At 37.0% G+C, this 21,471-nt stretch overlaps 1 protein-coding gene across 1 annotated transcript in view; it reads left to right on the top strand.

Annotated features, from left to right (window-relative positions):
• LOC107194024 (FH1/FH2 domain-containing protein 3) overlaps positions 1–21,471 on the top strand; it is a 164,556-nt gene that overhangs the window by 9,107 nt on the left and 133,978 nt on the right. Inside the window, exon 2 of the mRNA XM_015583584.1 lies at positions 15,325–15,383. Coding sequence (XP_015439070.1) covers positions 15,325–15,383 — 59 coding nt within the window. The remainder of the gene's footprint in view (positions 1–15,324; positions 15,384–21,471) is intronic.

The following is a 21,471-nucleotide window of genomic DNA, read 5'->3' as shown; positions in this document are numbered from 1 at the left end:
TTTAAGTCGAATACTCTATATTGCGACGTGCGAAAATTCTATCTCCGCTTAAGGGGTTAATATGTTGTCTTCTTGAAATTTTTTTACAGTAATGTTTTCGTCCTGTATTTATTGTGAGATCTGAACTCATAATTTTGGTTGGTATTGTTTTATTTATGAAAGACTTTGTGCCAAACTTCTAGGATGCATAGTAGTTATTAGAAAAGATCGAGGTGTATTGTACGGAGTGTTTTGTTTAGTTTGGCCACGCGAATTGTCTCTGTTGCTTTTCCTGATACAGAAAAAGTATCGAAATAAATTTACTTTTTAAAGTTAAGCTTAAAAAAAGAAGGAAAGAAAAGTTAAAGCTAATAGTAGCATCAAATCGCTCAAGTTTGTCTATTATAGAATAAACATATTCAAATCAATTTTCTGAACTGAAATAATAATAAGAATACACTTAATCGTACAGATACATTATTCGAATACGTAATGTTCAGTCTTTCAGTAGGTATAATACAGGTGCAAAAGGAAGTGAGAAGATTTTAGACCATTTATACCACAAATTCCAAGGATATTAATATGAATTCTTTTTGCACGCCCTGTACAAAATCGTTTCGATGATTCTCGTCGATGCGTTCGAAAACATGAAATTTTGTTCTGGTGGCTGATGACTAAACACTTGGCAGATCCATGCGTCATTTTATTTCTGTGCTTTGTTGTGTTGCCCTGTATCTTGCATAATTCGTAGGACAGATCAAACGGTTGTGGAGAACGTATGAGTGAGGATATCTGAATAGAGTTGGGCTTATTTTATTTCAAATAACGAATAACGAATAAAGTCCAAGGATTTATTCGCGAATAACTTTTTATTGTTCGTTTATTATTCACGAATAAGTCTTTATTTGTTATTTGTTATTCGTTATTCTGAATAACTCCGCAGCGTATAAAAGTCAGGAGTAAGCGACACCGCTTTCCATCCATGGATTGAAACTCTAGGGGTACGATGCGGTAAGGGGAACCCTTCTCGAGATAGCGATTGACTGATTTTATTAATTGATTCATTTTCGTTTCGTACATTTCTAATTTTCACATGTACATAATTTCACTCTCGGTCATATCAATATTGCTATTTCATTATTGATATAATTTCAGAAATCATGGAATAGACTAGAGCGAATCGAACATAACGTTGACATACTTCTAAATTGTTACGAAAGGCTGATTTGTATCACGTTGTGTATTAAAAGAGAAAAAAACTATTTAAGAGGAAGGGGAGGCAAAATCTTTCTTATAGGTATAACAAGTTTTTCATTATAGTTATTACATAATAATGTTCTACAATTTCATACTGATATCTACTCATGATTTAATCTATTCTTATAATCTTCCAAAATTTTCCCGAAAGAAAAATCAAAACTGTTATATCGAATTTTTTAAATTTCTCGAACTCTCATGTACACGACGAATGATTTTAATTAATTAATTATTACATCAAAGTGAATCTTTATTTCATTAAATTTGTTTTCTAAGTAGGATATTGTAAAGCGTTAATACGTCATATTATAATTAATTTTACCGTTAATCAATTGCTTAGATTCGCGTAATGGAAACAAACCCTGGATTTTAAGTAAGTTTTATTTCTAATAAGAAACAAAAAATAATGATTTATTTTAAATAATGATTTTATTCAACAAAAAATTATTCGTTAATCACAAATAAATGTGTAACGTTATTCATTATTCCAAATAACTTCGTTATCTCTACGTACCTGTCACCATGGTTCTTCGCTTTACTCCCTACACTACACCCAGACATTCACTTATGCACGTATGCACCGCGGATGCGTGCCGATAAAACCTTTATTCGCTGATTCCTTCGAATAAATGCTTGTATGAATAAATTCGTTTTATTCGCAACTTTTATTGGAAGATTATTCGAATTTTTATTGAAATAAAATTTCATTCGAATAACGCTCAACTCTGCTGAATAGAGGATGTTTCGTAATCGGAGCTGGTGAAGATGTAGATACGAGGGTCGGGTGTATAAGGAATTTCTAAATGGGAAATTTATTGCTTTATTTCGTGGTTGGGTTCCGGAACCTTCCATAGCTTCTTAAAATTAATGCTGTTTAAGAATTCAAACTGTCCACGGTGTTACTTTGAATAATGATTAGAAATTCTTGTATTCGAATAGGAAGCAAAAGACAGAAAGCATCAATACAAGCCGCTTAAAACGTCTGTGTACTAACTTTTCAATATTAATACCCTAGTTTTATCAGTAATTTGAAGTGTCACATATTGAACTGGTATAAATCATATAAGAATATACACATATTCTAATTCGTTTTTAATAAATTAGCTTAATTATAAAGTTCACAAAAAAATATTTAACAAGATTATTTAAACGGTAGCAAACTTTTATCTTGTTTGATATTAGCAAAGTAAAGAACAAGTTACTAAAACTGATTAAAAATGCTCGTTTTTGGAAAGTCAGGGCAGAAATCGAAAATTTATATAAGCTATTCTGACTCCATGGGTAATTCTGATTATACTTTTTGAATACATATGTTTCTTGGATTGTGTAAACAACGGAGTCAGATTCAGTGATTCACGATCTTCGTATGACCGGTCCAATATTTTTCGTGCATCGTGCAGCGTTACTCTATTTCCTAAAGAGTATGTTTAACAACACTTTCGATAGTTTTGTAATGAATCGTTGGGTTTGTATCGCATGATAGAGTGTCAACTGACCCGTATCGACGGGAGAATATGTATACAGGGTCTATAAAAAAAATTGCTTAAAAATTTGGATACTATAAGTTCTACGTGCCGAAACTAGAAATAAAGTTAATATTAACATATGGCCTCAAACATTTCTTTATACTTTATTTATTTTTATATCGTGGGCCCATTATGTAGCCACCATGCTGAGTTACTTTGAATCTACTAGATTTGTATATGTAGGGACATTTAAGAACTATTACTATTATAATATAAACAATATAAGCAATGAATGTCATGGAGAACACTTCGAACACCTACTTTGAAGTCATCTATTTGACACTAATATTCGTTTCTGAATATCTGTTTTTATAAATATTTATTATTTTGACACACGGAACTTACGATTGACACTCACCATACGTATATTCGTTCAATTTTTTCCATACACCCTGTATACTATGGATTTGATACTATTTCACGATTCGCTTACAATTAATGCTGAACGAATGAATTTCATCGCAACATTTCACTCGAGCGACCTAGATGCCTGGTTTAAATCATTCCTGACGAATTGCCGCCGTAATTACCGTCTGACATTCCTGTATACGAGCCGAGTATTCCCCCATATGAATCATTTGCTATAATGATGAACTCCACAAAAGTATAAAAATATAAATAGTTAATTGACAACCACCGTCGCTATGCGTTAACTGGACCTGGACGCGTGTTCCAATAAAACAGTTACGACTAGGTTATTTCTAAATGTAGTAACGAGAAATTTTAACCCAATAAAGTCAGATTATTATTACTTCTCAGCAACCTATGAGAAAAAATGAATATTTCAAATAGTAAAGTGCCAAAAATGGCAGATAAATCTTGTGGTGTATTAATTGTTAATTTATAATCGTCAGTGAGTGCAGAATCAAACAAGTGCTTTGGTATTAAAACTTGAAAAACTCAACAAATTGAAGTCAGTCACTTTGGTCTGTGAACGGCTCATATGACGGAGCATGCCTACAACGGATCCGACATTCTTTCTCGCATAACTGTGGCAGTAATTCTTGAAATTGTTCAAGCGACGTGCATTCTGTAACACCTAATTCCCAGATTTCTCGGCGACTCGAATTTTGCACGGTCTCTACTCGCCTAGCTTCTCGCTGGACTTATCGCAGCAATTTCGTCGCAGTGCCAATGTCCAATTGGCATCTTTATCCCAAGGAAAGGGTAGCCGGTTGGTTGAGATCCAAGAGGCTTTACTGTTTTTTGTAGATGGTTCTTGAGTTGCTACAGTAATCTGGTGGTTTACGCTACGTTTGTTGCCTGCGCAATGTATCTTTTCGCAGATGAAAATGAAACTTTATGTTTGTTATGTAAACGTGGATGAAGTTTAATTTAACTTTAACTTGGATTTAAGTAACTTTAGAATTCATTGAATTATATACATTTCTAACTTAATGTAAAATAAACTGGTTAGATACAGTGTGGCATAATTTCAATTTAACGTTGGTTTTAATGAACATTTAAGTGGTTTATATCTGGACCCCAGAGCCAGGGTGTACTAAGTCACGCTTTTCAAACTTTAGGGGAGAGCAAATGAAAGGTGCGAAAACCTTGTAACTTTAGAAACGCTCAGTAAGAATTGAGTGAGAAGCAATCGCTACCTTTGAATTATTGAATGGATTTAAGACAAGTCTCTATATGTAGAAGTGGTGAACTTTGCATTAATTCTTCTATCTGATGGACTTTATACTGTCTTAAAAATATGAACTTAATATTATTTTTAGTCTATTATGTACCTATATTAAAAACTAGATGGTTTAGAATGAAATGATTTTTACGATCGGAAGGAATGAAATATTTGATACAGGCAACATGTAAAATGTCATTTTTTAACAAAGTGGACTGTTATATCAAGTGTAACCTGATTTTGATTGAAAAATCAATTTTTAACTTTATTCAATTTTGCTTCGCAATTATATCAAAATCATGACTGAGTTAAGTCTTGATTAATTTGTATTATATCCTTGTTCAACAGAACTGAAAACTATTATGAATTTATAATGACCCCGATTTAAATTTATAATCAACTCGATTACAAAGGAACTAACGCTTTTTCGAAGTTCCACTTATACACTCAAACCATCATGTACAGTTCTGCTCGTCACGTCATAGATACTTTGCACAGTCAGTGTTCGGTGCAGTTTGACAAGCTGACATTTTTAGTGAGCAGGAAAATTATCCTCGACTCGTTGAACACATCGTGTGCCTAGTAGCTGGATGACCTGCTTGCTGCCTGCTCTTCTGTTGAAAGTTCGTGTTTCCTGAAACTTTTGAAACGAGGACAGAGCCGTTTTCATCAGATCTAACCGACACGTATAAGGTCAAGGACGTATCGATTCGTCGGTCTTTCTGAATCGTATCGTTAACGCGTTGAAAGGCGTCTTGAAGATTCCCTCGCTTTCTTGTGATTTAATTCATTTCGTTAACACGACTATCGTCATATCTTTCATTACGTACCTTCATTAGAAATCCTAGCTTTCGGAGATTCTTCCAACATCTAATTGGTCAATAAATATAACCAAAACAGGGACACTTCAATCTACATAGGTGTTGTTACACATGTAATGAATTTTAACCGTTTGAGTGCCACGGAGCGATTTTGCGCTTCTCCTCTGTCCCTCGAACAGTGCCAGCGCTCTAGGCTGCGAAACCGATAACCGCGACACGCTCGGTTTCTGTCGATGCGCGACTTTACGGTTACCACTCCATATATATATATCCTTTTATATATGCAATAAAATATTTAAATTATATTCTTATATTATTTAAAGACGCTGATGAATCTGTACTTACGCTCAGAAAGATGACAGAACAACACTGAATTGAAACAATTACAGCTACCGTATAAAGCTGAAAACAGCGCAATAGCGCTCTTTGGCATTCTTGGAGAGGGAATAAGACAAGCGCTATCGCGCCGCTTGGCATTTTTGGACGGGAAAACAGCAAAGACACGTGGCACTCAAACGGTTAACAAATCGCCGTGGCTTTAATCTATTTCAATGTTTACATTTTTTTTGGTACCATGTGAAATTGCAATTGCACTTAATTTAAATGAAATCGTGTAATTTTTTTAAATAAATAGGATCCTGGGAATATCTTGTATGTAAAAGTATAAGGATAAATTCTCTAATAATAACACATGCTGCTATTATCTGTTGTTTTATATTTTCTGGTGTAGTGGGTACTTCTTTGATAAACAGCATTTTTCAATGCTCCCCAGAGAAAAAAAATCTAATGGGATTAAATGTAGAGAACGAGGTGGCCAAGAAACTAATCCTCCACGTCCTACCCATTTATTTGGGTAAAGTTCGTTCAGTGCATCTCTTATTATCCGAGCATAATGTGCTGGACACCCGTCGTGCTGTAACCACATCATTTGGCGAACGTTTAGTGGTACATTTTCTAGACCATTCGTTTATGTAAAAGTGTGGGTCTATGAAATAATACAGCATGTGCTAGAATAAGTTCAGAAATGATAAGAAATGCACGTGATGCAGCGATAACGGTCACCATTTCCAGCATTTCCTCTAATGTAAAAAAGTTTATTTTACTACCACATTTGACCTTGCATGACCTTCAATGATAGCTCGCTGAAGTCGTCCCAACACCGGCTATCGCATCGCGATAAAAAAAACATAGCATTCCATTAAGAAAAATAGAGATGACCTTGAAATCTCCTCTATTCCTTCAGCCACGTAGAAAATGTTTTTGTCACAGTATGCTTGCCTCTATACCGTGTAAGTTTTATATATAACATTTTTTCATATTATTACAAATAACGGCAATATTCAAAGTGGACATAGTTATTGTCCCACGCTGTATATGCCTGTACGTTCAATAATAGATTAAATGTTCCTAATACTGCCACTTTATTTATTTTACTTAATAGAAACATAACGTACGAAGAAATGTGTACTGAAGATTGTATTATTAACCCTGTCCAACCGCAGGATTCCATTTGGAATTGTTAACTCATTTAGCATTTATTGTTCATATCATGAACCTGAATATTCAATATGGCATCGTATCGTATAGTATAATTTTTTGCCGTTAGACGGAAAAGTTCTCGGAAATATGATTCGGGACCCGACCCGATCCCGAAATGTCGGGTACCCGAACACCCCTGATACCGGTATATGTTGTACCGGTATTTTATGTTTCGGTAGAAGTCCCTGTAAAATATCGGTATTATACCGGTATATATTTTTGGTTTTCCGTAATATTGGTTTCGGTATATCTTCGGTATTATATCAATATTTTTCAGTTGTACCTTCCAAACCCTAATAGAAATCGAAATACGAAAATACCGATATGATATTACACCGCTGTATAAAAATACCGGTATATTTACCGATATTTACTAGTAATTTTTTCTGTTCATTACATTTTTGAAGATATTTTTTATTATATTTTTACGACGCAAAATTACGAGAATAATGTCGAAGAATGTATGTGCATGAAGGAATTAAAGAACGTACAATATTGCCAACTTCTAACGATGCCTGTGGATGTGCATATTGGTCCTTATTTGTCTCGCCGCAGCATTCTTTTAATTCAGCGACACATTCCAACATATTATATATGAAATTGCCATTATGTAGAACAGTGAGAAATTTGAAAACAAGAATTTATTTATAACTTTCTATGTTATAAAAATGATATTGCAACTTCGAAAAGCATTATTCAATTAGGCCAAACCTTCTAACTAAATTAAAAGAAAGGAAAAATTTGCTACGTTCGACACACTCGGAAGTTTTGCGCTAGCCTTATCTATAAATAGATCGGAGTGGTACCGGTTCTTGCAAATATTCAGGGTTCCGGTACTCTACTACAGAATCGTTAGTTACAAAAGTGGAAGCTGTTCTCGTATCGGAACCGAAATGTCAATCGTAAAGTGGAAGCGCTTCTCGTACCGGAATAGAACCGCTTTCACACTAACGGTTCTTTTTCCATCCCTGCCGGTCACCTTGCACCACCATGCCAGTCAACGTGTTAACATTGTCTAGTCGTCATGTCATTGAACGATACCCAATGTTTCCGTAACATTTGACCTTGAACCAGCGGGGCGGTGGAGTGGTAGCCCCGGAAATACAAGTAGATCGTGTCGCGACGGCCGGACCGGTCCTCGAAAACGACTCGAGGAGACGGCTGGGGTAGAGTCCATGTAAATGCGATCTCACCCTCTCGGCGTTTGCCAGCTTGCCGGCACCGAGTGCACCCGCGGGAGAATGAAAACCGGCCGGTCTCTGGGAGGGTGAGAGGCAGGATGAGGAGGAGGAAGCGTTCCCTTGCAAATGGAATGCAAAATCCTGGACGGTGCCGATGCTCGTGGGAACTTCGCCGTCCGTAAGCACGGCGACGAAAGTCCCGACGAAAGGATTTCCAATCTCCTTTAATGGCGCATTAATCGCGACTCCGTCGAGTGGTACGTGGGTAGGGGGGATGAAAAAGGGAAAAGCAAAGGGGGTTGAGGAGGGGGAAGCCTCACCAACGCGATAACCCCCGGCTCGAAGCGGTTTTCAATTGACGACGGGCGACCGATAGTCTGCAAAGTTTCTTGGAATACCGATTATCGATACTCTCGCATCCAGCGGCTTTAATACGGCCCGGAATTTCTTGCGGGTGTTACGAAGTGGCGTTAAATAGACGCTTCCGGGGCCGGGGGATTTCGTTTTGGGCGACTTTCGACATGATGGGATTCGGGCGGAGACGCTATATTACTCGAATGGAGAGGTAGGATAGAGGATTGACGGGATAATTGTGTTCTTGAGGTTAGGGAGCTTGGTGAACGCGAAATTTTTGACGATGTGTCCTGAACTTTGGGTTTGTTGTTAAATTCTATTAAGTAATGATATTCAATTTTTTTAGTAGGATAGCAGGGTAGTATAAATTCAAAATATCTTATCGATCTTCGTAACGATCGTGCAGTGTTAAAGATCAATGAGGAATAATGTCGACTAGCATAAATTGTTTATTTTGTTTAAACTTAACATTGATTTTCGTAAACAATGGTCGATTAATTTCTCTTTCCTTGATCTTATTATTGTTCTTTGCTACGATAAGTGGGCAGACTGTGGATATTTATGCAAATATTGTTCTTTCTTGTCCATTTTACAGTTGTCACACCTATTTTTTCGACCGCAGTTATCGCACTGAGCCCATTCGACCCAAGCCAATTTACAGTCGGCTGTTGTTTAAAAACTATCTGTTAAATGAAGTTGCAAACGTTCTGAGACAAAATTTGAACATTGTAGAATATATTTTCACTGTGAAAAACTAATATTCAAACTATTATCATGTTTAAAAAGATTCTTGAAAAGAAAACTTCCGAAAAAAGTTTTTTTTTTAGGATACATGAAGTTACTACTGTACATATGGCGTCAGTAGTACCATTTTTAATGATGCCTCAAAGATATCTTACTTCACAGTTACACATTCTATTAATTCCGAAATACAATGAAAACCACAACAACAAACTTGACCGAACATTTTTGTATATTCATTGTCAGTTTTAATCAGTTATGTACGCTACAAATGCATAAAATCGGCAGTCTATAAATGTGTCTTTGTCCTTCAGGAAATATGTATACAAGTCAGTTCCCTCCGAGCTGTCATACTGTTCAGACGTGTTTTTAGTATACTGATTGTGAGTGCCAGTATGGACATAGGTTCGTTAAGTAATTAGTGGTACTGTATATTTTGAAAATAAAGAACGATCTACGCATATTAATTACATATTATTAGACAGTGGATTTATACAACTGTTTAAGACACGGTAACATAAAGAGGTTAAGTAAGTTTAATAACTGTTTTATTTTTGAACGGGCTTGTTACAACTATACTAAAGAAAATAGTTTTTGATTTCATTTTAGTTTTTTTGACATAAATCTGTACAATTAATAATTGTGTTCATTATGTTCACGATATTCTTCTGTACGTTACCGATTCAGAAAAACGTTCAGGAACGTATTTAATTGTTTTCTAAAAATATTGTAAAAACTTCTCCTGTCTGTAATGTGCTTCATATTTTGCAACTTTTATTACACGATTGTCATTTCTTGAGTATCAAGTAACAGTTAGTGAAGATTAACGTTCAATGGAACCCTTCTTTCTTCCTTTTTTGACTCATTGTGATATAGACAAACTATAGTGTCTAATGGATCGTATAAGTCTCGTTAAAACCTGACTTGAAGCGCCGAAAGATCTTAATTACAGGAAACTAAAAATGATAAATTTAGTTCACTTCGTCTTGTATGCTGTTATGATTATTCTTTCAAGATCACTTGCTAATTTTGAGAAGTAGGTTATCTTACATTAATTAGCTAATTATTTGTCCACTATTGTTCTCCACTTATTAAACTCATAAATCTATTATTCTTCGTCTTTCACATTATTCTATCTAATATAAAATGTGATTGTTAAAATTGTTAAAACAATGAATTATTAGTGCCGCACAAGCTTCACTGTGACAGTAATCGCAATAGTAGACAAGATGGTCTAAATATGGGCTACTTTTACTTCAGCACTTAATAAATCTAAAACATGTTCACTTTATGATATTCATTTAAATATGCTTCTTTTGTCCTGAGTCGTAATTTCACACTAGTCCCGCTAGGATGAAGCATCTAACAAGACCCTATACTTTCGACTAGCCTAGATTTAGGCCGGGATTCATAGTCACTACTTATTCTTAAGCAGATGCTTAAGTTCCCAGTTATGAATGCATACGTGTATACGTATGGACTACACATTTATAACTGGGGACTTGAGCATTTGCTTAAGAATAAGCAACGACTATGAATCCCGCCCTTAGACCCTGCCTGTATCAGTACCACCTACTCTATGCCTCTTGAAAATCATGCAAATAAGCTTGTACCAATGTACTAAACGCTTTGTAGTAATCGTTTAAAACACAAGCACCAACCATTTATTAGTGAACAATATCGGTTAAACGTCTATAAGCGCCAAGCAACTTACAATAAATCATCGATTGGTGCTTGGTGGCTTCCCACCACTGGGTGCTTGACTGGTTCCACGGGGGGCTCTTCATGGTGTGGATGCCATCTGAACATTTAGTGCCGAGGAGCCTATGAACACTGATCGATGATTTACTCTACTATGAACAAAATTCCAATAAGCACCAAACCTAATAAGCGTCAATAGCAGTGAAAGGGTTAAAGTCTTAGTTTAAAGTGATCCAAGTTCGTCATCCGAAGATCAACATTCCGAAATCAGTGAATTCTAATATATCCCCCTGGTATCTGGTGTTAATTGCTAACTTTCGAAATTTCTATCTCGATCCACGCGAGATTGAAATTCTACATACTTTCTACGGTTGGCCAAGGCAGAGGACGAACGAGCGTACGCGTTCCCTACGTGTTTGTCGACGTCTGTTCTCGAGCAATTACCGCCGGAACAATACGCGGCAATTACGCGAGCGACCCGGGGACTCGAATACAATGCGAACGAAAAGAAGGCAGGCAGGTCCGACATGTTTACGCGGAAACGTAAACGACGCCGGGAAGCCGCGCAGCCGACATTGAACTTGGCCCCGTGCCGGAAAGTTTTTAATTTATTCGAGCAACCCCCCTCACCCGTTGCTTCCGCCCGGCCGTGGTTCAACTCTCTTAAGGGAGTCCGACGACTCGTTCACCGGACCCCCCCGGCTTCTTTCTCCTCGATTCTCATGGAAATAGTCTGTTTACGGGATAGCACGGTTCGCGAGGCAAGCGACGAGGATCAAAAGTTTTTTTCGCCCTGCGGATAGGCGTGCAAGGGGATGCCATCCAGGGAATAACTTGGAACTTCTTAATGTTTTTCAATCGTAGTAACGAAGTTCATAATAGTTCGTGTAGTAATGGCTCCACGTTTAATCTTCCGACGAGTTTACGCGACGAGAGCGCTATTATGGGGAGAGTTTGAATTATTTGAAAGTTTGATGAGATTGGAAGGGACTGTGTGTAACTTGTTTGGTACCTCGTGTGGCGATAGGGTCGTTTGGCGCTTTTAGTAAATGAGTTTACAAATAGGCGAATACAAGGGTGTTACAAGAAAATAGTAAATATGAAGACTTCCTTGTTGGTTTTCTTAATTGTATTAAGGGGTCATGCTCAGTCAGGAGGCCGAAAATAGAGTGTTCTTTAGGAATTTTTTTCTCGAAAACTATAAGACCTTTTTCAAAAAATGTGTTTTTGTTTCAAAGATTGCAGTTTCTAGATTATAGGGTAATTTTTTTATTTAAAAATATTTATTAGTAAATATTTCACTGTAACTTCGTAACGGTTCATCTGAAATTAAAAATTCAGTAAGATTTATGTAATGGAAGAACCAATCTTGTCCTTGAACGTGGGGTTTTTCGAAATATTGATTAGAAACAAAATAGCGGACGTTTTCCTGAAAAAGTACGATTTTCACCTAAAAATCACTCGTTTTTGGTGAATTAAAAAAAAAGTATAGAACGAACAAAAGAATCCTTCGATCAAGGACAAGTTTTTCTGATTTGTAAATCGACACAGTAATTTTCGAGAAATATTGATCATCGATTTGAAAAATGTAGTTTCGAGAAAAACGCGTTTAAAGTTTCAAGTCAAGCTTACACTTATATAACATGTTCATTTTTTAACGCCTGTACCTCTGTCATTTTTAATTGGATTACCTTGAAACTTGCACAGAATATTCTCAAGATGTTGTACTTAAAGAAAATGTAGAAAGTGAAAAATCGATTTGTTGAAAATTTCTGACTGAGCATGACCCCTTAATATACATTAATCTTTGTTAACCTTTAATTGGTCACGTGCCGTTTGTAAGACTGCTTCATTTATAAATTTTCTAGTAATTTCAAAACCACCTGTTGGTCTGTTTAATTTGTTTTTTGTTGCTTTTTTTCTTGAAAATTTGTGTGTTAATGTGTGGTGGCTGTAGCACCACGCACGCCAATGCATATTTTGCTTCTAAAAATTTCTCTTTCCTTTTCAACTCTGTTACGCTATTATTCTCTATTTCCTGTCTGCTGGTCGCACATTTGGTGACAGGCCCTTCACTAATTTCCAACGCATCCTTGAGAGCGTCGCCAGAGTTCTGGTTTTCGTTAGTCTCGGTCCTTCGCCTACCTCTTAGCTTTCTCTGTTTATGACTCTTTTCCGCTGTCCCTATTGCTGTCGCTGATTTCTCAAGTTTTCCTTTTCTATTCTCTTTTCTTTTTCTCTCCCATATTTTTGCCTTTTCTAACTCCGAGGGATTTAGGAAATGCAGCGAGAGTAGGGAGTCGATGGTAAGCCTCCGAGATTACAACACCAACACTGCACTAGTATTCGCGCTTACCGATTGTACTAAATAAATGAAGTGAGGACAATTTCTATTGTTTTATACCACCTTACCCACCTCAATGTATTAGCAAAGAAGAATAAATGTTTAAGTTCAACTTATGTCGATCTCTAAACAATGTTGTCAAAATTTCATTGTTATACACGTTCCTAGAAATACCAGTCTCACGAACGGCATGTGATCAGTTAAGATTTAATATATAATACTTAAGATGCATCGAATCGAGAAACGATATACAATTTACTTAGAGAAGTATTTTGACTAATGAACTTAGGAAAAAACGCACAACATTATCTTCGCAGTGTTAATATTTATTTTATACATACTTATTTACAATAAAATTAATATATATTGTATACTTCACGGTCAGTTTTATCGATTTCATTATATTCTTCTAATCTGTTATGTATAAAAGGAACTAGTTTTTTATTAATTTGATTATATCCATAATTGTAAAATAACAATACTTTTTCAAACTAAACTGTGTATAATTTCTCAGTTGACTGCATCCTTATGTAAAGTATATTAATCCAGGTTAGTTCTATCTTTAACATTGATTAAATATGTCATGTATACAGTGGATAAATACTTCTGTAACTGCATTTTTTAAAATATTCTCGAACTACAATCGTTTGTTTTTAGTTCTATTTTTGTAACAAATTATTTATCTCTATAAATAACAGCATAACTTCTCCATACTTTTATTCTTACATTGACTTAGATTGTTTCACGTCTCAAATACATCTTATGCGAACATTCACTGCTCTCAGTATCTTTACTTCAGCAGGTCGATTATTATGTATACTGTTTGTAATAATATACAGAGTCGTCAATCTAACAGTTTGCATGATTTTTCAGCTATTTGCGACAACGTAATAAAAAAATACTTTTTTTTTATAGCGATACCTAACCCAAGATCACGTTGAGTATTTTAAGTACAACCATATACGTTTGTTTCGTTATATTATAAGAGGCAGTAAGACGAACTAAACCAATACAGAATGTGACACGTTTACTCACAGAACACTAAAGTTACAGCAGTGGAAGCCAATCTACTAACCTGCACGTTCTTCCGATTTGTCTCCACTTTAAAAGACTGAACAGAGAACATGTAAATATGCCTATCACTATTTCCACCGCCGTAAATTTAGTATCATTTATTTAGTGTTCCCTAAAATACGCAGGTAATAAATTATACGGTTCCACTAAAAAAAGAGTCAAGGAAGCTTCGAGTTCACCACAGAAATAAATACATTTTCGAAATGTTCATTATTGTTATACGTTGTCTTTTTCTATCACATTGTCGCAAACGGTCGAAGACTCGTGTAATACCGTTAGAGTGAACACCCTGTACACGTCGGTTACCCCCAGAAGTCCAATTTCACATCGCGACCCCACCATTTCCATGAAGACACAATCGCGCTTAATCTTGAACCGATCTCCGACCGCGTCAGAATCAGCAAGCGAACGCGTACACCTGAAAGAACAGCTCGTAGACCTCTGCAGCGTACCCTGTTGCACGTGTGGGAAAAAGGGACCGCGTAATCGTGCCCCGTCTCGCTCGCTTAACGAGCGGAAACATTATTAACGCGCGTACGTACCCGACTTTTTCGCCCCGGATGCGTTTGACGCTCGCTGTACACCGCGCCGTTGTGTCTTCGTCTTCTTTTGGCCTCCTCCGTATGTACCCTCCCCTCGACCCCCCTCCCTTCTTTCATCCGACTCTTGAAATGCATTGTCTACACGGTCGCAGTAGGTTCTCAGGGACGCGAGGCGTGGGAAGGTTCGCAGAGCCTTAAAGTTCGCAACTAGCCAAGGTGCGCGAGACAGATCCTGAAACGCTGAGGGGGGAAGCCAGCCCACTCTAACCCAATTCGTACCGAATCGTGAACCAGCAACAGAGAAAGAGAGACATAGATAGGACCCCACACGTATATATACTTAGCTGGGTTGTGCAACCGTTCACGCAGGCCCAATTAAGTAATTACTGACTCTGGTAGACTCGATTAATTCGCGACCACGAATAATTAGCAGGCCGTCCTATGGTGTAAGAAATAATTATCCGCGGTTGCGTATCGCGATCCTTTTCCATCCGGCGCGCGGGGCCCTAGGCCTACCGTTGGGTGTCTCGAATGCTTAACCCACATTTCTTGTTATGCGTCGCTTTTCCGTCGATTATGCTCTACCTATAGTGGACCTGTTCACTGATTTTCCTGTTTCTCTCTGTCTGTTCCAGCCGAAAGAACTCGATCGTTCTCAGGACACAGCTGTCCGTGAGGGTGCACACCATTATAGGTGAGTATCGGATCCTTGATTCGAGATCTAAACCGCGGCCTCTCACGATCCACTTCGACGGATCGGTCCCGGCCACGTCGAATCCCCCACCCAATCGACATCTTTGAGTCGAATCTACTTCCCACTTACCGAGCCTCTCGAACGATGATTGATAAAGCGTTTTTTCGTTGCGCCCGTTGTCCCAATCAACGACGGTGATAGTGTGGAGATTACGAGGTTCGGTCGATCGGTAACGATTGGATGACGATTGACGGTTCAGGGGAAAACGATTTCTACATAACCCTCTCACGGTGTAATAAAATGACGTGGGGTAACGAACGGTAATACGCGTGTGCAAAAGTAACAAATGCTCTTCTGTCTAAAGTCTTCATTAACTCTTAAGACCGTCGGCATGTTTTTATAAAAAAGTGGTCTTTTTTGTGCCAAAAAGTTATGTATATATTACCCATGTACTTCGTTGAATTTCGAGTTTAGCCAATGTCCCAAAAGGAATTCGGTCGGCAGCCGATTTTTGTAAAAATTTCAAGTTCTAAACAAATGTATAACTGCACTATGCAGCTATGAATGATTGAAAGAAAAAAGATATACGAGTTTGATTTATATCTGTGTTCAATATTTTAGATCAACCGAAAAATGCGACTCTAGATGTAATTAATTTTCATATTATATAAGAAGGATTAATTATCTTCACGTAATGAGTCAACGTTGATCAGACACGAAGCATTAATGGTAATCGGTTCGTTGCGAATTACGAGTGATATTAATTGAATTCGTTGGCCAGCTTTTGAAAGCGGCTTCCCTGTTACCTTTAATTAATCCTATTAGATTCTTATTTTCCAATTCAAAATGAAACAACGTTCGTCCCGTTATGAATATTTCATATGAAATATCAGAAGCTGGGATTAAACTTGCATGAAAGAAAAATTTTTAATTACAAATTTACGCCACTCTGACAATGGAGCTCGTATTAGGAACATACCAAGAAATCATTAATTCAAACGTTTTATTCCGTACTTAAATTACATTTCACATCGTCAAAGTATACCAAATTTTTACATTCATTTTTTCAATTAAGTTTTATCGAATTATGTCCTGCAATGTGGCTAACGGTTGAAGGAATGAGTAAAACGACTTCATATCGAATGCGAATCATGGTTCCATCTATTCTAAGAACAGGTTTTAATGTAGAATTAGTATTCAGGATGATTCTTTCAATGAAAACGTCCTATAGAGTAATGACTACTGTATAAAGTGCAGAACAGTGTAGCCGTGACAAAAGTCGGAGCTAGGACTTCGCTAGGTAGCCGTAGAGATGGACCATTAATCATTTTGACGTGTGATGGTTAACCATGTGGTACCTGCTAAAGACTGAAGAAGCAGTTTCTTTTTCATCGGTTCATCGAACGAGTTGAAATCTGTGGTGGGGTGTATCGTGTGCCTTGGCTTTTTTTTTATCTCGAATAAACCGGTGTGAAGATAGTTTGTAGACATATTCGGTACCTGAAGGTTTAACTTTTCATTTATGTTGGCCTTATACATTTTAAAGAAGTTTTAATGCAGCATTGTTCAAGTGTAATAGTTTTACTGAACTTTCATACACCAACGAAAACTGGAATTAAGCAGACACTTACTCCTTTTATTAAGTGTCTCAGTAAGCTAAAGTTACAAGATTTTCTAATTTTGGTGGACTTTAAAAGATGATTTCACACGCAGAAGTCAAGAAGTGTAGATAAGAATGGAAATAAAATTTTTTCAGTCAAATTTTATTTTCGACAAAATAGATTTGGATAATTTCGGTTTACTTAAATTTGAATACGACTAGCTAATGTGGCTGTTTATTACAGACTAATTCTACGTGCAATTAACTTTAGTGATGGGTACATTATCATCTCTATTTCAAATTTCTTTTCCTCTTTTATTCATGCAAAGTTGTTAAGGAAAACAACTGATACCACGAAACTATCAGTACCTATAAATATCAATACAAATAGAAATGACCTATAAATCCTATAATGGATCAACAAAACAGTTAAATCCTCTTCAATTGTAATTATATTTGACAAATTTTGAAAATTAATCTCTCCCTCGAGGATTGTTTTCGAAAAAATGCACTCTATATTTGTTACTTGCAATGCCTGACAAAGTATCGAGATCACTTTGTGACTGAAGGAAATAACGATTTCCTCATTAAATAATTTCAATTATCCACGAACGTTAAGAATTATGAGTAGGTACACCGCGGATGTTTGTGCAAACTTACAATTTTTGCTACTGATACACGAATAACGAAATTGAACAGAATTTTGTTTCTAGAACAGATCTTTGATATGTACGTACTATTAAAGATTCCCATAATCTTTATTTTCCTATGTTCTTGCAAGTCAAGGGATATTGCACTAGTTGGAGTAATTCTTTGTAAGAATATCAACGGCAATCGTCAGTGATTCTATACATTGGCCAACGTTATATTTTTGCAAAAATAATTGTCTCCTCTTCAGTAGTATTATAAATTACTTCTCTCTCTCTATAAAAAAAAACATTTCAAAAATAGATTTAATAAGGATTTCACGTTTCGTATTTTATCGCGATCTAATACATTCGGCGGACAATATTTCTCCGGCTCATCCCTCCTCCCTGGTTGCGTAATTATCCCCCGAGTAACGAACCGCTGAAAGCGGCGGCTCAACCGCGCGGAGAGACGGCGGCTGCGGCCGGAGAAACGTCTTTCCTCCAGGCGGTCGGCCCCGTTAAATCAGAATATTACGGAGGGAAAATTGAATCGTGCGGCACGCGACGAGATTTCCACGAAATCACCGTGAAAATGGGCTCTCCGACGTTTTTCCTTCCCTGTCGGCGAAAAGCGTAGCCGTCGTCCCCCCCGCGTGAAACACTCCACGCTTTTTTTCTGATAAAAAGAGATTGATCGCCGTGAGGCGATAAAGAGCACAGGCGAGGACATCTTATTTTGTCAATCCTCGGGAAAACGGGAAAGACGACAGCCCGATGGGGGGAAAATTCGATGAGGCAGAAAATAATAAATGGTCCGTTGTGCTACGCCTGGACTCGCGAGGATCGACGGGTAACCTGATTTCGTCGGAAGTGTTATCGATTTTTTTGGTACTTCTCTTAATTCGAAAATATGATATACTTTGTTCGAACGAAGACTTATCGGAAGCTTCATCGAAGGACAGTCTTTTTATCGTGAGTAATTCTGAAATGCTGAAATGATACGTTTCTAACAGCGACGGTTTACGTGGTTGATGCAGAACTATTTTGTGGTACCATTCAATTAGAACTTCGAATGCTGAAAATGGTATTCATTGAACATTTAGAATCATATTGATTTTATAATTATATTTGATTAACTTGATTGATAAATTATAGTACATGTATTTAATATCTGTATTAATTTCACCTTAATGAGGTAGGACATGGATCTGGTTATACTTATTTAACTTTTCTTGAATACACTACTCACATATTCAGTATGCTATTCGTTACTTGATAAATCTCTTGATATAACGTGTAGCATACACATCTGCATTTTGTATAATATATAGTAAATCAGTAGTATAATTTTAATATTCTGTTTCAGAAATTTATTTTCATTCTGTAGTAGACTCTAACTATATTGTCATATTCGGGGCTGTTGAGAAGTAAAATAGCAATGAGTTCAGAGCCCCCTCCATGCTAAGTTCTGTCGCCATAGCCTCGGCCTCAGCGCCTGCGCAAAAACTGGATCGTGCTGGTGCGTCGGCGTACGCAACAGAGTGCGAATTTGTGTGCGCGAAAGTACCTGTGAAGGGGAAGTGCCTCATGTGGCAATGTGTTCAGTGGCAATATAGTTAGAGTCTACTGTACTTTCAAGTTCATTGCGGTAAGGTCGATTTGCTACTTTTCTTTCCTTTTCAAAAAAATGAAAATTAATATTTGTATAGCATTCTTGAATATGTATCTGATAAGTGGAGATTTCTCTAGAAAATACATAGATTTTCAATTACTTTCATTCCCTAGGTAAAGACAGATCTTTTTCAACTCTACATTTTAAATTCATGAAAATATAAAATTTGTTATGACAATATTGATTACAATATGTAATTTGCTAATAATAATTTCTGGTATTAAGTCCCTAAAGTACTAAAATTTCTGAAAGAAACGAAGCTAGTGGACAAAATAATGTAAATTATAATAGCGTACTCGTCCAGATTGTTGTTAATCACAAATTCCAATAGTTAATGCAACATTAAACACCAACAAAACAAAAAATAACATATCCTAATGGGTACAATTTCGTTTTCCACGTCGTAATTAATCCACAAATATCATCAAATCGAAGAAATGCTCAGCTACAATTTTTCTTGAAACAAAGAAAACAAGAAAACAACCAAATTTTCATAAAATCAACTAATTTAGCTTTACACATCGTACTGAGTTATGTTTAGAAAACTACCCGAAATGACTTCGAATCGTTCCAAACGGATGAAAGAAAATTTGTTATTGCACGTTAATGAATCTTCTTCGACTAAGCAATAATACGTACCTATCTAATAGAAGAATCATAACATCGTCTCGCAACCGACCAACGCAATCGAAAAGCGAAATTCGGTCAAGCAGATGCTTCCTCCGCGAAATGCAAGACACAATGGGCGATTCTTCTCGTTAGTCTCGTTTTTGTTTCTCTTTTTTTGCGAACGAACAGACAGAATCTCGTTTCCCAATACGTTCCGTACGAGCTTCTGATGCCCGATAAAAAGTTCCGGCGTGAATTTTATCACGAAAGGCCCGTTGTTGTTTCAGCCGCGAGCGTGACTGCGTCGCATTCATGGCCTGTAATACACCGCCACCTCTGCTTGCACAAGTGTAACTGATCTAACTAACTGTAATCGTGATTGTCCTCGTATTCGAGAGCGTTCAATCTCAAGCACGTCGTTGCATCGCGCGCGTGCATCGTGAAACTCGACTCCATCGAGCGGATCGAGTCTTGATTCGAACCCTTGAACTACGCCCGCTTCAAGAAACCTCTTAAGACTTAATCGACAACGATTTTAATAGAATGGAGTCTCCAGTATTCGAACAGTCTATTTGCTTCTATTACGCTGCACCATGTGAAATTCCATCTGTAGTTCAAAAAGGAAACGGTTATTTTTGAAAGAATAATTTTTATTCGATTGAAATATGCGCCGTGATGTCTAATAGCTTTTTCCAAAGGAGTGTTATGTTTTTTTTTTTAAATTGGTGTTTTTAAATTGTAAGAATTCTTTAAACTTTCCAAGTATCGATTCTCGATCGAGAGATATTTTGTTTCTCAGAAGGAGCTTTTTTTTCGAATCGCGCGCCTCGTGCTCCTTGTGCATGCAGCACTGTCTTTGGCGGCGACGTTGCGCGCGGCAATTTTGAAATAAGCGTGCTTTGGCTTTAGGACGGCGCAGCGACCACGAGGATCCTCGAAAAGCGATGCCTCGTGCACGTGGCGTTGATTTTGGTGCTCACGTGACATTTTCGATCTATGTATATAAGGAGGTAGCCCTGAAGAGGAGGCAGAGTGTTCGCCCGACCGTTGAAGACGACATATCATTTATTAAATATTCAGTCTTAAATATTACCACGCCGTGATTTCATTCTTAAGGGGTCATGCTCAGTCAAGAGGCCGAAAAAAGAGTGTTCTTTGGGAATTTTTTTCTCGAAAACTATAAGACCTTTTTCAAAAAATGTATTTGTGTTTCAAAGATTGCAGTTTCTAGATTATAATGTAATTTTTTTATTTAAAAGTATTCATTAGTAAATAAATGGTGAGCGATCTCCCGGATGTCACTTCACAAAAAGTGGTCTGCCGTGATCACTGTGACTTCGTAACGGTTCATCTGAAATTAAAAATTCAGTAAGAGTCCGAATATGTATGAAAGAACCAATCTTGTCCTCGAACGTGGGGTTTTTCGAAATATTGATTAAGAACAAAATGGCGGACATTTCCCTGAAAAAGTGCGATTTTCACCTTAAAAGTCACTCGTTTTTGGTCGATTAAAAAAAAAGTATGGAACGAAAAAAAAAATCCTTCGTTCACGGACAAGTTTTTCTGATTTGAAATAAG

Source organism: Dufourea novaeangliae, unplaced genomic scaffold (genome assembly GCF_001272555.1).
Source record: "Dufourea novaeangliae isolate 0120121106 unplaced genomic scaffold, ASM127255v1 scaffold1, whole genome shotgun sequence".
Taxonomy (NCBI): domain Eukaryota; kingdom Metazoa; phylum Arthropoda; class Insecta; order Hymenoptera; family Halictidae; genus Dufourea; species Dufourea novaeangliae.
Note: the sequence above shows the minus strand (reverse complement) of the source record. Positions and strands in the feature narration are given on the sequence as shown.